General features: G+C 44.6%; 1 protein-coding gene across 1 annotated transcript in view; it reads right to left on the minus strand.

Moving 5' to 3' along the window:
• HTT (huntingtin) overlaps positions 1 to 19,118 on the minus strand; it is a 797,032-nt gene that overhangs the window by 321,299 nt on the left and 456,615 nt on the right. The window contains exons 39-40 of the mRNA XM_029606726.1: positions 18,876 to 19,117; positions 5,219 to 5,361 (exon numbers count right to left, since the gene is read on the minus strand). Of these exons, the coding sequence (XP_029462586.1) occupies positions 5,219 to 5,361; positions 18,876 to 19,117 (385 nt within the window). The remainder of the gene's footprint in view (positions 1 to 5,218; positions 5,362 to 18,875; position 19,118) is intronic.

A 19,118-nucleotide genomic window follows, 5' to 3' on the forward strand; every position in this document is an offset into this window, starting at 1 on the left:
GCGTGGTCTCTGCTTCCCGCGCACGCACCCGATGCTCACCACTTCCTCTTCCGGGCTGCGGGGGGGGCGGGAAGAAGAGAGCACGCCAGTGCCGCTGACTCCAGCTGTCCTGCCGCGTTCCGCCCGGGCTGACAGCATTTTAAGCCCGGGCGGAGGAGGACCGGGGAGCAGCTGGGTCAGCGGGGGACTGGAAAGTGTGGCGACACTTGTCTGCGAGCCAGATGCAGCCCTCAAAAGAGCCATATCTGGCTCGCGAGCCATGGGTTCCCGACCCCTGGGTTAAGTGGTTGAAGAATTAACCTTTCAACATCCATGCCGTCAGGGACAAGGCCTGAAGATTGGGATGGTGTAGACATCCGTCGTTCTGAGTGATCAGAAGCAGGTGCGTTCCCAAGGGAATGTGCCTGCAGATGGAGAGGATCCTGGAGTATGGGAAACCACACTTGGCGTGGCCAGTGAGGTGCTATCAGGATCATGGTTCCCTTGTCCTGCTGGAGCTTCACGAGAGTCTTCGAGAGAAGAGGAAGTGGAGGGAATGCATAAAGCAGACCGGCTGCCCACGAGAGGGAGAATGCATCTCTGGGCTGAGAGCGCTTGCTCCGAATGAGGGAGCAGTAATTGTCCACTTTGTGGTTCTGAGGGAACGCAAAGAGGTCTATTTGGGGATGACCCCATTGCTGGAAGAGAGAGGTCGCTACAGAGGGATTGAGACACCACTCGTGCGGTTGGAAGACACGACTCAGTTTGTCTGCCAAGACATTGTGCACTCCCGGCAAATAGGTGGCCCTGAGGTACATCGAGTGGGAGAGCGCTTCTGCCCAAATCTGCGTAGCTTCCTGACACAGAAGGAAGGAGCCTGTGCCTCCCTGCTTGTTGATGTACCACATGGCCACCTGGTTGTCCGTCTGAATCAGGATGTCGTGATTTGATAGGCAATCCTGAAAAGCTCTGAGAGCCTATCGCATTGCTCGAAGCTCCAGGAGATTTATCTGGTGTTTGGCTTCCTCTGGAGACCAAAATCCTTGTGACTGTAGATCGTTCACATGAGCTCCCCACCCGAGGTTGGAAGCGTCGGTGGTGAAAATGAGTTGAGGATCTGGTAGGTGAAAAGGCAGTCCCTGGAGGAGATTGTTCTGATCTTTCCACCAGGCGAGAGACAGACGGAGTGTGTCGGTGATGTGGACAATGGTTGACAGAGGCTGAGTCGCTTGAATCCATTGTGACCTCAGAGTCCAATGCATGACTCTCATGGCCAGGCGGGCCATTGGTGTGAGATGGACTGAGGACGCCATGTGTCCGAGAAGGGCAAGGAATTGCCGAGCTGTTGCTGTATATTGAGACTGCAACTGGTGAGTGAGGGACACGAGGGTTTGCACTCGTTGTTGTGGTAGAAAGGCTTTTGCCTGTAAGGTGTCCAAGTCTGCCCCAATGAACGACAAGGTTTGAGATGGGACTAAATAGGATTGTCTCGTAATTGACGAGAAATCCTAGAGAAATTAGAGTGTGTAGGGTCAAATCCAGGGATGATCGAGTGGCTTGCTGGGTTGGGGCCCTGATTAACCAATCGTCTAGATAGGGGTAGACGTGAACACCTTCTTTCCTGAGAAAGACTGCGACAACCACGAGACATTTGGTAAAGACTCTTGGTGCCAATGCTAGGCCGAATGGAAGCACCTGGTATTGATAGTGCCTTGGGCCTTCTAAAAACTTGAGGTACTTGCGATGAGCTGGAGCTATCGCAATGTGGGTGTACATGTCCTGGAGGTCCAGAGTGCAGAGCCAGTCTCCTCTTTGTAGAAGAGGTAGAAGCGAGCCCAATGTTACCATCTTGAACTTTTCCTGCTGGAGGTACTTGTTGAGGGCACGTAGGTCCAGAATTGGAACAAGCCCCCCGGATTTTTTGGGGGATCAAAAAGTACCGGGAATAGAACCCTAGGCCTTTTTACGAAAGAGGAACGGGTTCTAGTGCCCTTAACTGGAGAAGAAGGGAAACCTCCTGCTCCAGAAGGACAGAGTGGTCGGTTACTCTCTCACTTGTAGAGGTGGTGATTCCGGTGGAAGAGCAAGAAAGTTCAGGTGGTAACCCTGAGCAATGATTGCTAGCACCCATTGGTCGGTTGTGATTGATTGCCACATGCCGTGAAAGTGGCAAAATCGACCTCCCACTGGTATGCCTGGCAGAGGAATAAGGCTGCTGCTCTCCAAGGGAAAGTCAAAAACCTGAAGCAGGCCCCGGCTGGGGAGCTGCTTGTGGCTTTTGCTTCCGGGGCTGGCGAGGCTGAGATTTTTTATAAGGCCTCGTAACTCGGGACCTTGTTGGTGGAGGATAGTACCTTCCTTGGGCGGAAGAATGGCTTCTTAGAGTCCTTCTTGAAGGGCTGTCTAGAAGGGAAGTCAGAAGGTATCGATGAGAGCTGTTTGAGGGTCTCATGATGGTCTTTAATTCAGCCACTATTTGCTGAATCTGTTCACCGAACAGATTATCTCCTATACAGGGCAGGTCAGAGAGCCTGTCTTGTACTTCTGGGCGAAAGTCAGAAGACTTGAGCCAGGCCCAGCGTCTTGCCGAAATGGCAGTTGCAGACACTCTAGTGGAGGTGTCAAAGATATCGTAAGCTGTTCTTATCTCATGCTTTCCTGCCTCAAACCCCTTGTTGACAAGGAATTGAAGATGTTCTTGGAATTGGTCGGGCAGGGTTTCAGAGAAGTCCTGTATTTGCTTGAAAATGACCCTGTTGTATTGGGTCATGTACAGCTGGTAAGAAGCAATTCTGGAGATGAGCATGGCCCCTTGGAACACTCGTCGACCAATATTGTCTAGGAACTTGTGTTCCTTGACAGGAGGGGTAGAGGAGTGAGGCTTCGCCCTTTTTGCTTTCTTTTGAGCTGATTCTACCACAACTGAGTGGTGGTCAAGCTGAGATTTTTGAAAGCCAGGGACTGACTGTACTAGATAGGTAGTGTCAGCCTGTGTACTGGGGCAATGTCAGCCTGTGTACTGGGGCAATGGATCCAGGGTTTTCCTGGTTCTTTTTGAGGAGGTCAAGAAGAACTTGATGAATGGGAATAGAAGTGATCACTTTAGAGGCATCCAGGAACTGGAGAAGCTCCATCATCTGGTGCCTATCATCTTGCTCCGTCTAAAGCTGAAAAGGGACCATTTCCGACATTTCCTTCACAAAATTAATGAAAGAAAGGTCCCCTGGAGGAGAACACTTTCTACTTTCAGTAGGAGAGGGAGGTGAAGGTAAGTCATCGGTGTCTGTGAAAGTATCATCATCCCAGGTGTCATAAGGATCAGCAGGCTGACCTATAGGACGAGAAGGGGGTTGGATACCCGAAGGACCCGGCTAAGGCTCCGAGAAAATCGAAGGAATCACCGGGGGCACCATGGATGCCTTGGGGGGTTATCGGTGCCGGCATCGAAGGCATCGATGGCGCCGATGTGCTTATCGCCCCCGATGAATGAATCGGTGGCGAGGGACAACATGGCATTGATGGCTGAGGCAATACCCCCGAAGGAGGAATGCGGAACGGTGTTTCTCCTCCCGATGAAGCTGTCATCGGGGAGCACACCGGAGCCATCGGAGACCTGGGAATCACCAGTGGAAGGGCAGTCATGAGCGCCTCCATCCGGGATAGCAGCGGTGCCAGCGCTGCTGGAATCGGGTTGGTGACCGGGTCCACTTGGTGCCGGTGTCTGAGGAACCTGAAGTCGTTGCATCGCCTTGTCGATGGCCTCCTGGACCAGCCGGTCCAGTTCTTCCCTGAGACCTGGGGCAATCAGCCTCGGCTCCGTGACGGAAGAGGGAGGCTGAGGCACAGTCAGAGGGACCACCTTTACAGGCGAATCGCGACTCCCAAACCCAGATCGGGTGAAGGTGGCCTCTCTGCAGGAGTGGTCAGTGCCGTTCCTGGACGGGGCTTCTTCAATGGTGGCTCGGACGGTGGCGAGGTCGATGATTTCACTCCCTCAACAGTCCGAGACTTACGATGCCGATGGCGATGTTTCTTCCTACAATCCCCTCGATCTTGAGGGGGAGAAACGGGAGTCGATGGCCGTGAAGACGTCGATGGCAGGCGGTCACCAGATGGTTGTCGATGCTGGTGCGACTTCGACGGTGCCGGTTCCGATGACGTCGATGCGATGGACAGCGTCGGGGTGTGAGCATGGAAAAGGAGTCCCATCTTCTCCATTCTGGCTTTGCGACCTTTTGGTGTCATGAGGGCACATTTGGTGCAAGTCAGGACATCATGCTCACGGCCTAAACACATTACACAGACTCCATGAGGGTCTGTGATAGACATGGTGCGAGTGCAGTCCGAGCACAGACGAAACCCCGACGCCATGGCCATAGAAAAATCAAGCCATGGTATGGTCGACGGCCAGTAGGCCGCGAGGGCCAAACTAGATGGTAATAGACGAAAAATGGTGAAAAACTTACCAGAGTACCACGGCCTGAGAAAAGTTAGAGGAGGGACCCCTGTGGGGCAATCTAATTTTAAATAACTCCGTGAGGAAAATTCCTGTCAGGAATCTCTTCAGATCTCCTAAACCATGATATGCTTATGAACGTCGGTATATAAAAGTTGTAAATAAAATAAATAAATAAATGAACCGCAAGGCTATTGCTGCGCGGAAAAAAGAAGACTGAAGGGGGACCCCTGCTGGCTGCAGGGTTAGTGCCATGCTGGGCATGCCCAGTAGGGGCCAGTCAAATTTCTGGAAACTTTGACAGAAGTTTTCCGTGATTGGGCTCCATCCTGATGATGTCGCCCATATGTGAGGACTACCATCCTGCTTGTCCTGTGAGAAGCACGTCCACTATCTACTGGAGACTGAGAATACAGGCAGGTTAATGTCACTGCAGGAGTATATATATATTGTGACGTCAGTATATCCATCTCCACCTGCTGGCAGAGGTGCATAACCCACTGGTCCTGAGTCTGTCTACGTTAGGAAACCACTATTAGTCATGTATACTTGAGAAAGCCACTGCTTATGCCAAGAAGGAACGGATCTGTTCTTTGGGATCTTTCTGGGCACTTGTGCCCTGGATCGACCACTGTCGAAATCAGTATGTTGGGTTTGATAGACATTTGTCTGGCATCTTATGTTCTTAATTTTTTGCTAATGTTTATTTCCTTGCATTCACGTGACCTAACACAGCAAATTGCACTACTTAATATTCAACTATCATATAACTTTCCTACATACCTGATTTAAAGATATGAATTAAACACATAAGCAGTGTGCCCAGCTGCTGGCAATAGAAGGTATGCTGCTGTTCGTTCATATCCACTTTGAGCTGCTTGGCACCTATGTCTTCTAGTAGAATACCCACTAACTGTAACAGGAACCTGAAAATAAAGATTAATGTTAAATGTCAGCAAGTATGTAGGCATAGCATTGCATAATTATTTTCTCTATGAAAAATTAACTTTTCAGTGCATTTTAATCTCAGTTCTCTGAGCCTCTTTTCCTCCTCCTGTTAATTTTCAGAGCTCACAGTCCTGACAGCCTGTATCACAGAGTGAAAAAGTAGGTTTCATACTTGTTCAGTTCCTGGGCCTCTCTGCTAAAATGACCAATTAAAAAGACATTTTTGGTTATGTTGACAATGGAGTCTATGACCTGGAAATATATCCACAGAATAAAAGGTTATGGAGGATAACATTTAAAAGGGATGTAAAAGAATAGGAAAGCTCCGAGTATCCCAGAATGACAACCTAGAGAAGATTTCCAGCACAGGGTCTAGAGTTAGTTGACTTTTTAAAATTATAAGTGAAAATACCAGAAAAGAAATGAACTGAAAAGCCAAAGAAGGAAAATTCAAAACATATGGAAGAACTAATGGGCGATTAGAAAAGAATCAAAGATAGTTTGTAAAATGAGATTTAAAGATAAAAAGTGACAGAAGAAAATGAACTAACAATCTAAGGACAGGGAGTATATTGTAGATGGTAATGGCAGGTCTGCTTTTACCAAGGGGCAAAAGGGGCATTTGTCCTGGGCCCATGGGATATCATGGGATGATGTGCTGGTGGGGAGATCTCACTCCCCACCGGCAGTAGGAAGTCCCCAATGTGGCGCAGAGCAATAATGTGCTGGCAGTATTCCCACACCCCACTAGCAATAGGAAGGACCTGTGGTGGCACAGAGCAATAAAGTTCTGGTTGGGTTTCCACTACTCACCAGCAATAAGAAGAACATAAGATGTTGCCATACTGGGTCAGACAGAAGAAGAGGCCCTGCCAGGGTGATGGCATTTTCCCTACAGCTGTTGGCTAAAAAAGAGGCCCTGCCAAGTCACTTTCATTTCCCTTACTTCCAGCAGCAGAAGAAGAGGGAAAGTCCAGAGTGTATGTATGTAAGAGACAGCTTGTATGAGAGTAAGACACTGCCTTTGTGTGAGAGAGTACCTGCATGTGTGTGTGCGTGAAAGGAAAAGTGCCTAACTGCACAAGTGTGAGAGAAAATGCTTGTCTGCGTATGTGTGAGAGTGTGTCCCTGCCTGTGTGCGTGTGAGGATGTGTTCCTGTCTATGTGCAAAAAAGTGTGTGAGGGTATGTTTATATAAGAGATTAAAGTCTGTACACCCTCCTCCAATCTATGGCAATCTCAGAATGACTGGAAATCTAAAGTTCCCAGGGGGATTTTTTTTTTTTTAATCCTTATTAGTTTTAATTATTTGATGTGATATGTCTTCTGTTTTGAAATATGTTATTGGTGGTTAGTAATTTTTTAAACATATTTGTGTTTATTATTGGATGCCGCACTGTTCATTAGCTGATATGACATTCTTTTTATTGGTATAATTGATGTTTCATATTTCTTGATGTACTGCATACAGAGTCTGGCTTCTTGCTATTTCCAGTTCAGTTTTGTCTATCCCATTTCAATTTATTATAGTCTCTATTCTGTATTTGGTGAGAGTGTTTGTGTTTTGTATGTGTGACTGAAGTCATGTTTTTAGTGATTGGCATGTATCAATTTTGGGAATGTGCATATCTTACATTTCTGTATTTCGATCAGTATAGGAGGACATGAATTTCTGTTTTACTTTTTCTGTTGTTGCGCTACACAAATCTGGCGTCTCAGAGTCTGCATGTTTCTGTTTCTAGTCTGTGGTCCCTTATTCCATATTAGGTAAGGATCTTCTGTGTGTGTGACAAAGGGAAGGCATTCTTCTGCATGTACTTTCTGTGTAGGGATCTATTGTAGGCTGACTTGTACTGCTTTTCCAATAAGAGTGTTAGAACCAAGTGTAATATTTGCAGTGCTGTCTTTTCATAGGTAGGTTTGCTGTTTGGGTCCTGGCACTTAGTGCTAGGGATGTGCAGAGGGACGCCATACGTTGCATTTGGGATTCGTATTCGTCAGGGGGCAGATACGTTGCATTCGGCAAGGGGGCCCCCAGATACGTTTATCTGTTAATTCCTATTCGTTTCCATGCTAAAATTAAATTAACTACAACCCCCCACCCTCCTGACCCCACCAAGACTTACCAAAACTCCCTGGTGGTCCTGCGGGGGGGTCCGGGAGCCATCCCCTGCAGTCACATCCTCGGCTGCCGGTTTCAAAATGGCGCCGATAGCCTTTGACCTACTATGTCACAGGGGCTACCGGTGCCTGTCACATGGCCATCGGCGCCATCTTGTGCCCCTGTGACATAGTAGGTCAAAGGCTATTGGCGCCATTTTGAAACCGGCAGCCGAGGGTGTGAGTGCAGGGGATGGCTCCAGACCCCCCGCTGGACCACCAGGGAGTTTTGGTAAGTCTTGGGGGGATCAGGAGGGTGGGGGGGTGTGTGTTTAAATTGGCTCATTTAGGCGGCCGAATAATTCGGCGAAGATTCGTTGTATTCGTGGGGAATCGCGATACATTTCGCTTCCCCAAGAATACAACGAATAGGGCCCTATGCGCTGTGGATTCCCGATTCGTAGGGAACGAATGCACACTCCTACTTAGTGCTATTATGGTATGTGGTAGGTTTTCTATATGGCTTCTAAGTGTTTCTTTTGAACATTTTTGGTACTTCACCAAGTGTCTGGCAGTGGAAGGATGTTGTGTTGTTGCTACTGAGTTGACAACATAATTTGAATATATAATTTGTATAGTGAGTTGTAAGGAGAAATATCCTAGTTTTGCTTTGTACCTATTATTGGGAGTAGTGGGGAACTGAGGAGAGAGTGGGGACAAAGATTGCGGGAATTAATCCACCCTATACTCCATGCCTTGCATAGACTGGAAGTGCTCAGTTTTGACAGCAAAAAAGATCACAAAATGCCAACAATTTCTATATTAATAATCTTTTGTAAGAAATCATTCATGCATATAAAGCATTCCTTTAAAATAAATTGTGTAATAGTATAATATTTCTCTATTCCTTAGATGGGGTGGGATCAACATGGGAAAAACACAAAGGGGCCCATGCACAAAGGTTTGCCCAGGGCCCCATAAGTAGTTAAATCGGCCCTGGGTAACGGTGTTAGATCATTAATACAATACAGATTTGAGCATGCAGCTTAATACTAAGAGACACTGTATCCCTTTGCTAATCAAGTACACCTCTAAACAGGGGCAGCCCTGAGGCAGTGAAAGGAACCTATCTGTTCTTTCAATAACATACAACAGGGAACAAAAAAGCTCAAAACACAGACAAAAATGAAAATATAAAAGTAGGATTCATTTTTACTGTAAAATAATGTGGCACCCTTCTGGGTTAGCCACTAGATGTCCCTAGATCCCTATAGATGTTAACCAGCTAGAAGAAATACCACATTTCAGCTCCTCCTCAAGGCAGCTTGAGTCGGCAGATCTATAACCAGGGAATGAGAGAAGAGTAGATGTGGTCTTTTGCATTAACTCTTGAAGAGGAAAGAGCTTTTAGTTTCTGTTGCCTATATGAAGCCTATATCCCTCATTAGGTGAAGATTTTGGTTAAGAGAAATCCCTGCCAGGCAATCCCTGCCAGTGTGGGGCTACCCTGAATACAGAGACATTGTTCCAGGTTTTTACTTAAATTGAGCATTTTTGGACTGGAGGTGAGGTCCTGGAATTTCCTGGAGATGGTCTTCCCCTGGATCCAGAGACCTGGGAACTGACAACATACAACAGGGAACAAAAAGGCTCAGAACACAGACAAAAATGAAAATATAAAAGTAGGATTCAATTTTACTGTAAAATAATGTGGCACCCTTCTGGGTTAGCCACTAGATGTCCATTTTGAGGAAAAAGGCCTCATTCCAGAGAAGATTTTGATGCTGTTAGAGATTTTTGCAAGGAGATTATTTTTGCCACCCCTTCTCAATAGGGACTGGGGTTGTATCTGCTCAACCCTCAGACCTTTTTTCCCACTGACAGGTCGCAGACAAAAAAAAATAAAAAGTAGAAAAGGACCAGAAGGCTCATCTGCATACTGTTCCCAGCATCCCCCAGGAGAGGACTCCACAGCAAGCAATCCAGGCTTAGAACTCCACAGCCCCAGCTTCCAGTACTCAGCACTCCGCAGTACAAGAGGACCAGAAGTACCGCCTAACCTCTCAGTCCTTTGAGTGAAGATCAACTTAATGGTGGTTGAAGAGGATTGATAAGTATAGCATTGGGAAATCTTAAGAATTAAAGTTTGGAGAAGTGAAATAGTGGGATATATTCTTTAGAGTTTGTATGTGTCTGAGATAATAAGCAAGCCAGAGAGAGTTAATTCTAGTGTCTGTCTTTCCCTCCCACCACCCCTAGCTCAACCCTTGATTTTTAGGCAAGAGACACTTTCTCATTAAAAATCAATCAGGCTTTTTATCTAAACCATACTATTGCACCAGTACTTATTGTCAAATCCCCTTCTAGCTCATTAGCAAATTAATTAGTGAATACACCTATAAATTTAAAGTACTCTAATTCCAACTCCATTAGCAACCTAAACTTAACTAGAAACGCAACAAAATTAAGACGAAGACAGCAGTCCAGCAGCAAGAGGGGGTCTTTCCAGTCTTTCGTATCGAGTGCCACATATATGATATTTTACTCGCCAGTAAGAGATTGTATATGTGCACCCAATGCAAAGATCTCCTGGCTCTCAGAGAATGAGTCAGATCTCTGAAGGTTAGAGTAGCAGACCTGGAAGAGCTGAGGCAGACAGAGAGGTACCTTGATGAGACCTTCAGGGACACAGTAACCAAGTCCCAAATCCAGTCTGGCAGCCCTGGTGCTGCCTTGGATCAAAAAATCTCCTGATTGGGGAGAATCGCCCTGGTGTAGCAAGAAGTACTCCTTTAGCAAGAACCTGCTCTCCAAGTGATATGTGGTCCTCTCACACTGAAGACAAGTCTCCCAGGGCTACTGCCCAGGAGGGAAGGGTTAGGTTGGCCATTATAGTTGGTGTTTTGATTATTAGAAATGTAGATAGCTGGGTGGCTGGTAGACCTGAGAACCACCTGGTAATTTGCCTACCTGATGCGAAGGTGGTGGAGCTCACGTGTCACTTAGATAGGATTATAGACAGTGCTATGGTGTAGGCAGCTGTCGTGGGTCATGTGGGTACCAACAACATAAGAAAATGTGGGAGGGAGGTTCTGGAAGCCAAATTTAGGATTTTAGGTAGAAAGCTGAAATCCAGAACATCCAGGGTGGAGGTCTCTGAAATGCTCCCTGTTCCACGTGCAGGTCCCCAGAGCCAGGCAGAGCTCCGGAGTCTCAATGCATGGATGAGATGATGATGCATGGAAGAGGGATTCAGTTTTGTAAGGAACTGGACAACCTTTTGGGGAAGGGGGGAGACTTTTCCAAAAGGAAAGGCTCCACCTTAACCAGAGTGGGACAAGGCTGCTGGCACTAACTTTTATAAAGAAGATAGAGCAGCTTTTAAATTAGAACAAGGGGGAAGTAGACAGTCACTCAGAAAAGCATGGTTCGGAAGAAGGATAATAATGAAACTGGAAAGTTAGGGAATCACAAGAGATTCCAATAAAAGCAAAAGTAGTCCATATGCCTATACATAAAGGATCATCTGAGCTAAAGAATTCCAAATTATCTCTATCAACTGAAAAGCAGGTTGTTAACACGAACAAAAAAACACTTTAAAATGTCCGTATTCCAATGCCAGAAGTCTAAGAAGTAAGATGGGAGAGTTAGAGTGTATAGCAGTGAATGATGAGACAGACATAATTGGCATCTCAGAGACCTAGTGGAAGGAGGATAACCAATGGGACAGTGTTATATCAGGGTACAAATTATATCGCAATGATAGGGAGGATCAACTTGGTGGGGGTGTGTCACTTTATGTCCAGGAGGGCATAGAGTCCAATGGGATAAAGATCATACAACAGACTAAATGCTCAGTAGAATCTATATGGGTAGAAATCTCATGTGTGCTGGGTAAGAGTACAGCGACAGGAGTATACTACCGTCCACCAGGCCCAAATGTTCAGACAGATGATGAAATGCTAAGAGAAATCAGGGAAGCTAACCAAACTGGTAGTGCAGTAATAATGGGAGATTTCAAATTACCCCAATATTGACTGGGTAAATGTAACATCAGGACATGCTAGAGACAAAGTTCCTGGATAGAATAAACAACTGCTTCATGGAAGAATTGGCTCAGGAACCAAAGAGGGAGGGGGCTATTTTAGATTTAATTCTTAGTGGAACACAGAATTTGGTGAGAGAGGTAACGGTGGTGAGGCCACTTGGCAATAGTGATCATAACATGATCAAATTTGAACTAATGACTTGAAGGGGGACAATATGTAAAACTACAGCTCTAACGCTACATTTTCAAAAGGGAAACTTTGATAAAATGAGGAAAATACAAAAAAATTAGAAAAAAATGAAAGGTGCAGCTGCAAATGTTAAGTGTACAACAGGTGTGAACACTGTCTAAAAATACAATCTTAGAAGCACAATCCAGATGTATTCCATGTATTAAGAAAGGTAGAAGGCAAAATGATTACCGGCATGGTTAAAAGGTGAGGTGAAAGAGGCTATTTTAGCCAAAAAAAAAATCCTTCAAAAATTGGAAGAAGGATCCATCCGATGAAGTGAATTCACTCCTCATGCGAGCAGGCTAATTCTCTGTCTCCCGCTCGCACCAGGCTTCTAGCACGCCGTACCAACGCGAAAGAGCTCAAAATCCCTGGCTGCATCTCCAAACTGACCAGGCACATACCTCAGAGATGTCTGCGAAATGAAAATCAGCAGATTTACGCAAATACTCCTACTCGAAAATCGAAGATGGACTGGAGGACCCGGGATCCAAGATGACGACGGAGGAGGTTATTGCCGAAACGGAGGAAGAGGCAATGGGACCCGGCGAATCAAGCGGCGATTTCCCCACCAGAGCAGAAATGAGGGGATGATTCATTGAACTACGACAGGACCTCAAAAATTACAAGTCAGAAATGTATGCCCTCATAGAAGAGATCCGGGAAGAAATGGCTGAGATAGGACACATGACAGATGAAAAGGAGAACTGTCTAGATGTGCAAGGAGAGAGCTGGAAGGAACTTCGCAAGGACCACGATGCCTTACAAGAAACCTTCCAATCTCTAGCAGATAAACTAGAGAACATTGAAAATCGCAGCCGCAGGAGTAATATAAGAATTTGCGGTGTCCCTGACACTGAGGAGTTTGCAGACTGCTCAGAGGTGGTAAACAAAATATCTAAATTTATCTTGGAAAGCAGAGAAACTCCTTTGGGGCAACCAGATATGATAATTAATATTGACAGAGCCCACAGAACTCTGGGGCCTAAATTGGGGAACAGACCCTGAGACCTCGTGGTGTGCTACCACTCGTACGCCCAGAAGGAAAGGATTCTTGCAGCTGCCAGAAAACAACGATCATGGATGTGGGAAGGTTGCGAGATTTCTATCTACGCAGATCTTTCTGCTGCCACCCTCAGGAAGCGACAAGAATTTCGATGTATCACCACGAAACTAACAGCGGCCAATGTTCGCTATCACTGGCTCTTTCCCAGTGGATTGGTATTCACACTGCAAGGCTTCAACCACCGAGCCCTCAGCGTTGAAGAAGCAGCTGCCGTGATGAGGGAGGCAGGTATGACTGTAGAGATCACATTGCCAGAAAGGTGTACAGCAAACAACTCCAGTACCACACTCCTAAATCAACCCAGATGGCAAAGAGCATCGAAAGGCAGAAGACGGCTACAGAGGCATCCTGCCGGGTCTAGCAAGGACAGTGACCCTGTGTGAAAACCGGCCTGCTGGCTGGATTTTCCCAGCATAAAAATCAGTAAGACAGTGCAAGTCTTAATATGTGCCGGTTCAAGTTAAGTTTGTTAGTTATATTATGTCATACCAAGGGGCTATTCCACTATGAGCTCCAATATTATCAGTGTTTAAATGGCAATATAAAGCTAGGTTAATTTCACCTGGTTCAGGGAGACAGGGGGAGTGTGACATGACTTCCGCCATACACCTTTGGGATAAAGAAAAGATATCCTGGGATAGAGGGCAAGAGGGGCGGGGGGATTAATCACTATTATAATATTCCTGTGTAGATGACTTACCATGTAATGGGGTGGTTTTTCGTATCACACAAGCAAGTAGAATACAATCTAGAAATCCTAGCGGGGGTGAGTAATTGCATGGTAGGCGACCAATGGTTTTCTAGAAGGAGGAGGATTATATTTGACAATGCGACAAAGGGAATACTCTACATAAATGGCGACACTTAAATTTTTATCTCTACATGTTAAGGGCCTCAACACCCCTAGAAAATGAAGTTTACTCTTTAAGGAACTTGACAGGATGGGAGCAACGGTAGTGTTTCTCCAGGAAACATATTTAAGGAAACGTTTTTTGGGACTTATGAAATCAGACAAATAGCCTCATCAGTTCTGGGAAGCAGCATCGCCCTCCTCTAAGTACACGGGAGTGGGCATCTTGATTCTTAAAGACTTGCATTTTGAGCTGCAGGATACCCATTTTGACACTGCTGGTCATTATGTACTAGTAAAGCTATGTATTGGAGGAGATGTCTATTCATTGTTATCAGTATATGGTCCCACAGTTCACAAAGATATTTTTTATCAGTCCTTAATAAATGTATTAGCCAGTAAAATAGAGGGCCATTCGATATTGGGAGGAGACTTCAATATGACTCTCAATCTGTCTCTGGATAATTCTAAAGGACAGAGTCCTGATTCCAAGGCTTCCCGGTTAGCATTGAAAGCCCTCATGAAAAGCCAAGGGATCATCGATATTTGGAGATCTAGATATCCTAAGTCTCGCAATTACACATTTTTCTCACACTCACACGAGAGCTATTCCCGCCTTGATATGTTTTTGGGTAGTTCAGCTTTACTTCCAAGGGTGGTGGGGGTAGATATTGAACCTATCCTCTGGTCAGATCACTCCCCCACTTGGTTCACACTGAGAAACCAAGACTATGACAAGGGTCTTAGGTGTTGGAGATTCAATGATTCTCTTCTTGATGATGATACCTTTGTCACTCACGTAGCAACTGATATTAAAGATTATTTAGATACAAACGATACCGGGGAGATAAATCATATAATAATATGGGACTGTTTAAAAGCAGTTCTGCGGGGCAAATTTATTGCCAGGGCGGCATTTGTAAAAAAACAATGAGAAGCAGAGCGAGCACACATACTGTCTCGACTTAAAGATTTAGAGAAACTCCATAAGACCACACAAGCTACAAAGGCTATTAAAACCCAATTGGCTGTACTGCGAGGTCATATAGAATCGCTAGACACCGCTAATATAGCCCACCAATTAGAACTGGCGAATCAAAGATATTTCGAGGGGGGCAATAAATCAAGGAAGCTACTGGCCCATACTTTAAAAAGACGACAGGCCCAATCTATCATCGTAAAGGTGAAACACTAAAATGGCACTATGTTAACGGATAACACCTCCATACGCCAACGGTTTCACCAATTTTTCTCGGACCTGTACTCCGAGGACGGCGAAATAAATATAGAGGACATTGATCGATATCTGTCTCCATTAAATCTTCCTAACCTCACGGAAGCACAAAAACAGTTATAGATAAGGATCTCTCTGAGGCCGAAATTTCAATAGCTATAAAATCACTAAAACCTGGGAAATCTCCAGGACTCGACGGCTATACGGGCCGATTCTATCAGGCCTTCACCATCTCGTTAACTCCCATTCTAGCCAAATACTTTCAGGCCCTAAGGGATGGCACTCCACTCTCCTCTATAGCTAATACAGTGGGAATAACAGTTCTACCAAAATCAGGAAGGGATCCGACCCTCTGTGGTTCCTACCGACCAATTTCTTTGATAAACATAGACTTAAATGTTTTAGCCAAAATTTTAGCGACAAGATTGAATAGTTTTATCACTTCCATTATACACTCCGATCAAGCTGGTTTTATCCCAGGGAGACAGGCAAGCGATAATGTCCATAAAATTTTAGACTTGATTTGGCAAGTGCAACAATACAAAATACCTACATTGGCTCTCTCGGTTGACGCCGAGAAAGCTTTTGATTTGGTACACTGGCCAAATTTATTTACATTATTGAGGAAAATGAACTTTGGACGCTCTTTCGTGCAATGGCTAAACAGCTCTATAATGAACCGCTGGCTTGTATAAAAGTCAACGGTGGGTATTCCTCCACTTTCCCAGTGAAAAGAGGCACATGGCAGGGTTGCCCTTTGTCGCCGCTCCTGTTTGCTATTTTTCTGGAGCCCTTTGCTACAAAGGTGTGGAACAATCCGGACATCAAAGGTATAAAAGAGGGACAATTTGTTTCTAAATTGTTGCTCTTTGCCGATGATGTACTGCTTACCATTACAGATCCGGAGATATCCTTGCCTAGTCTGACTACCGAAATGGAAGCCTTTAGCAAGATTTAGCAAGATTTCAGGGTTCAGGATCAATTGGAAAAAATCTGAAATTTTAAATATCAATACACCACCTACTCTAGCACATGTCCTTCGCACCAAATTCAAATTTAAATGGGCTTCCAAACAGATTAAATATTTGGGGATATATCTGAGTGTCACCCATGAACTATTGCAATTAAATTATGATGCACTATGGCTAAAAATAGTCCGGGATTTGGAAGAATGGAACAGATATCGAATATCTTGGCTAGGAAGGATAGCGGCAATTAAGATGATGGTTCTGCTCCAATTATTATATCTTTCAGACATTACCCATCCCAGTCCCGAAACAGCTCAGAAAATGGCAGAAGAGACTCATGCTTTATATTTGGGGAGGTAAATGACCCAGAATTGCAAGGTCTGTTCTGTATAAACATCAAGAACAGGGAGGCCTGGGGGTTCCTAATTTAGAACGCTACTATCTAGCTGCACAATTTAAAATTTTAATGGACTGGCACAGAACACAACATAAAACCTTGGGTCTCTTTTAGCTAGCAACTACTGGGGGACACTCCCATTTCTAGTATATTATGGCAGCCAAGAAGAACCTGGAAGGTAGACCCTATGAAGTCTCTCCCGCCATCTATGGCGTTCACAATAGATATCTGGTTTAAATACAGTAACACTCTGGTGGAGGATAGGATATACCATAGAAGCACGTACTTATATGCGAACACTGCTTTCACTCCAGGGTATGATAGCTTGACATTTAGGGCTTGGAAATCGAAGAATATTTGATACTGGGAACAACTTATGGTCTGGTAAGGATTTGCTCACCTTTCGAGTTCTGCAAATCAAATATGACTTACCTGCTAAGGATATTTACCCATACATGCAATTATGACATTTTGCACAGAAATATGGGCTTCAGGGCCAACTACAAGATAAATCTGACTTTGAAGTCCTATGTCAGAAGGCTGACCATGCAACCAAATTGCTATCCACAATATATAACTTGCTAGGAAAGGCCTTGTTTACTAAACCTAAACATCTCATAGCCTGGGGCAAGGGATCTACAGAAAACATTTACTCAACGGGAATGGGAAAGGATATTTACCCGAACAGGCAAAGGATTAATAGCTACCTCAATGATAGAAAATGCCTACAAACTGTTATATCAATGGCACTACTGTCCAGTTTGATTACACAGAATGATACCTACAGTTTCTGATAAATGTTGGAGGGGATGTTTTGAAACGGGCAGTTATTTATATATATGGTGGGATTGCCCACCACTTAGTAAATTGTGGCACGATATTGAGATCTGGGTCAGCCAAATGTTTCACACATGACTGAAGATTCAACCCCAACATGCCTTGCTGGGTGTACAGTTGAAATTGCCAGGAATTGGAAATCCACTATTATACCCACCTTGAGAGTAGTTCAATATAAACTGGCAAAAATCTACGTACTGGCAGAAATTACGGCATGGAAGCATAAGCAGCTTGGAAAGTTTCAGAAGACATGGCAAGCATAATGAATATGGCAAGAGACACTTTCAAACTCGCCACAGGGTTCCGGTAACCCTACGGATAACCACTGACCCTTTACTCTACACTTTTAATCCTTGTATGGTTATTGATACAGTGAATTCTTTGATAACATTACCAAGTGAATAAGGGAAGGGAGGGGAGGGGGATGGGGGGATATAAAGATAATAATTGACAACGCAGACGTGATGGGAAATGACCATGCTTATATATTTTATTTTCTAGTTCAGCAATCCTATGTTACTGGTGTACTTTCAACTCGAACTTTGTATGTAACACAATGATATATATATACTGCATACATATACGATATTATAATGGTTAATATTCTATGCCTTTCTACACCATGCTATACTTGAATTACTGTGTCTTGAGTAAAACATTAAATTAAAAAAAGTTTGGATAAGTTCTTGGAGGAGAATTCCATTAACTGTTATTAATCAAGTTGACTTAGAAAATAGCCACTGCTATTACTGGCATCAGTAGCATGGGATCTACTTAGTGTTTAGGTTCTTGCCAGGTTCTTGTAGCCTGGATTGGCCACTGGTGGAAACAGGATGCTGGGCTTGATGGACCTTTGGTCTGAACCAGTTTGGCAATTCCTTATGTTAAAAAGGAGCAAGGCTGGAGAACAAGGAGCAAACTTGAAGTCTCTCCACAGGATCTTTAAGCCGGGACGTAAGCACAGGTTGAGTAGCTATCTAACATCTACTGGAACTCAAGGAGGACTTTTTCAACCTCTAATGGGATTTCTCTCATAGCACAGGAGCTCCCCAAAGACTGAGACACAAACTCTCAGTTCAGCAGAGTTAGATATCACCTACAAACCTGAGTCACTGGCACATACACAGAGAGAAAAAGACACTCATCTGTAAGTTTCTTCATTTCACATGGACATTACTTTTGAAAAAATTTGTAAACTTTTTTATTTGAACACCCAGACCTGTGTCCTGTTTCATCTGTCTCAGCCAAGCACCATCAACATCACTATTTCAGCCAAGCTACACACTGACAAAAGAAAAACACTTCACCGCCTGGGCCAGAAGCACTAGTTTTCTCCCCCCTACCTCCCCCAAACACACATAGAAAGGACTCACCCCTGGGGTCACAAGGAGGGAACAAGTGGCAAAGAAAGACAGCCTCAATTTATAAATTGTGTGTGTACCCAGAATCAAAATGCTCCTTCCAAGGAAAAAATTAATATTTAAGATTTTAATGGGGCCAAATTTAATTGTAAGTCTTGATACTCAAGTTTACATTTTTCATTCTGTATTATATTCCAAAAAATATTTCAACATGTCAGCAATGCATAAAATTGTTTTTGTTTTATTTTTATATGAGCAATGCTCAAGAACAGAGACTCGACTCTGACCATTCATTCTGCTTCCCAGTGGCTTATTGTCCGACCCAATCTCCTACTTATCTAAAAAAAAAAAGAGAGCAGAATGCCAGAGCTCAAACCAAAAACAACTGCACAGATTTACCTTGAGAAGGTTTCCTCAGGCAGATAGTTAGTCTGATTCATCTCATTCTGATCTTCTGGAGTGGGTATGCAAGTTTCTTCCCCATCCCGCAGTCTTTTAATATTCTGACATGAGATCAAGTATGGCGAGAAGGATAGTTCCTGAATACGAGACAGAACTATATCCTCGGTTGACTGAGAAATAAGAACTCGGAGGATGGCTAGGATGCCTGAAATCCATAGCTGAACCGTGGTCACTGACGCC

This window comes from Rhinatrema bivittatum, chromosome 1 (assembly GCF_901001135.1).
Source record: "Rhinatrema bivittatum chromosome 1, aRhiBiv1.1, whole genome shotgun sequence".
In the NCBI taxonomy this organism is placed as follows: domain Eukaryota; kingdom Metazoa; phylum Chordata; class Amphibia; order Gymnophiona; family Rhinatrematidae; genus Rhinatrema; species Rhinatrema bivittatum.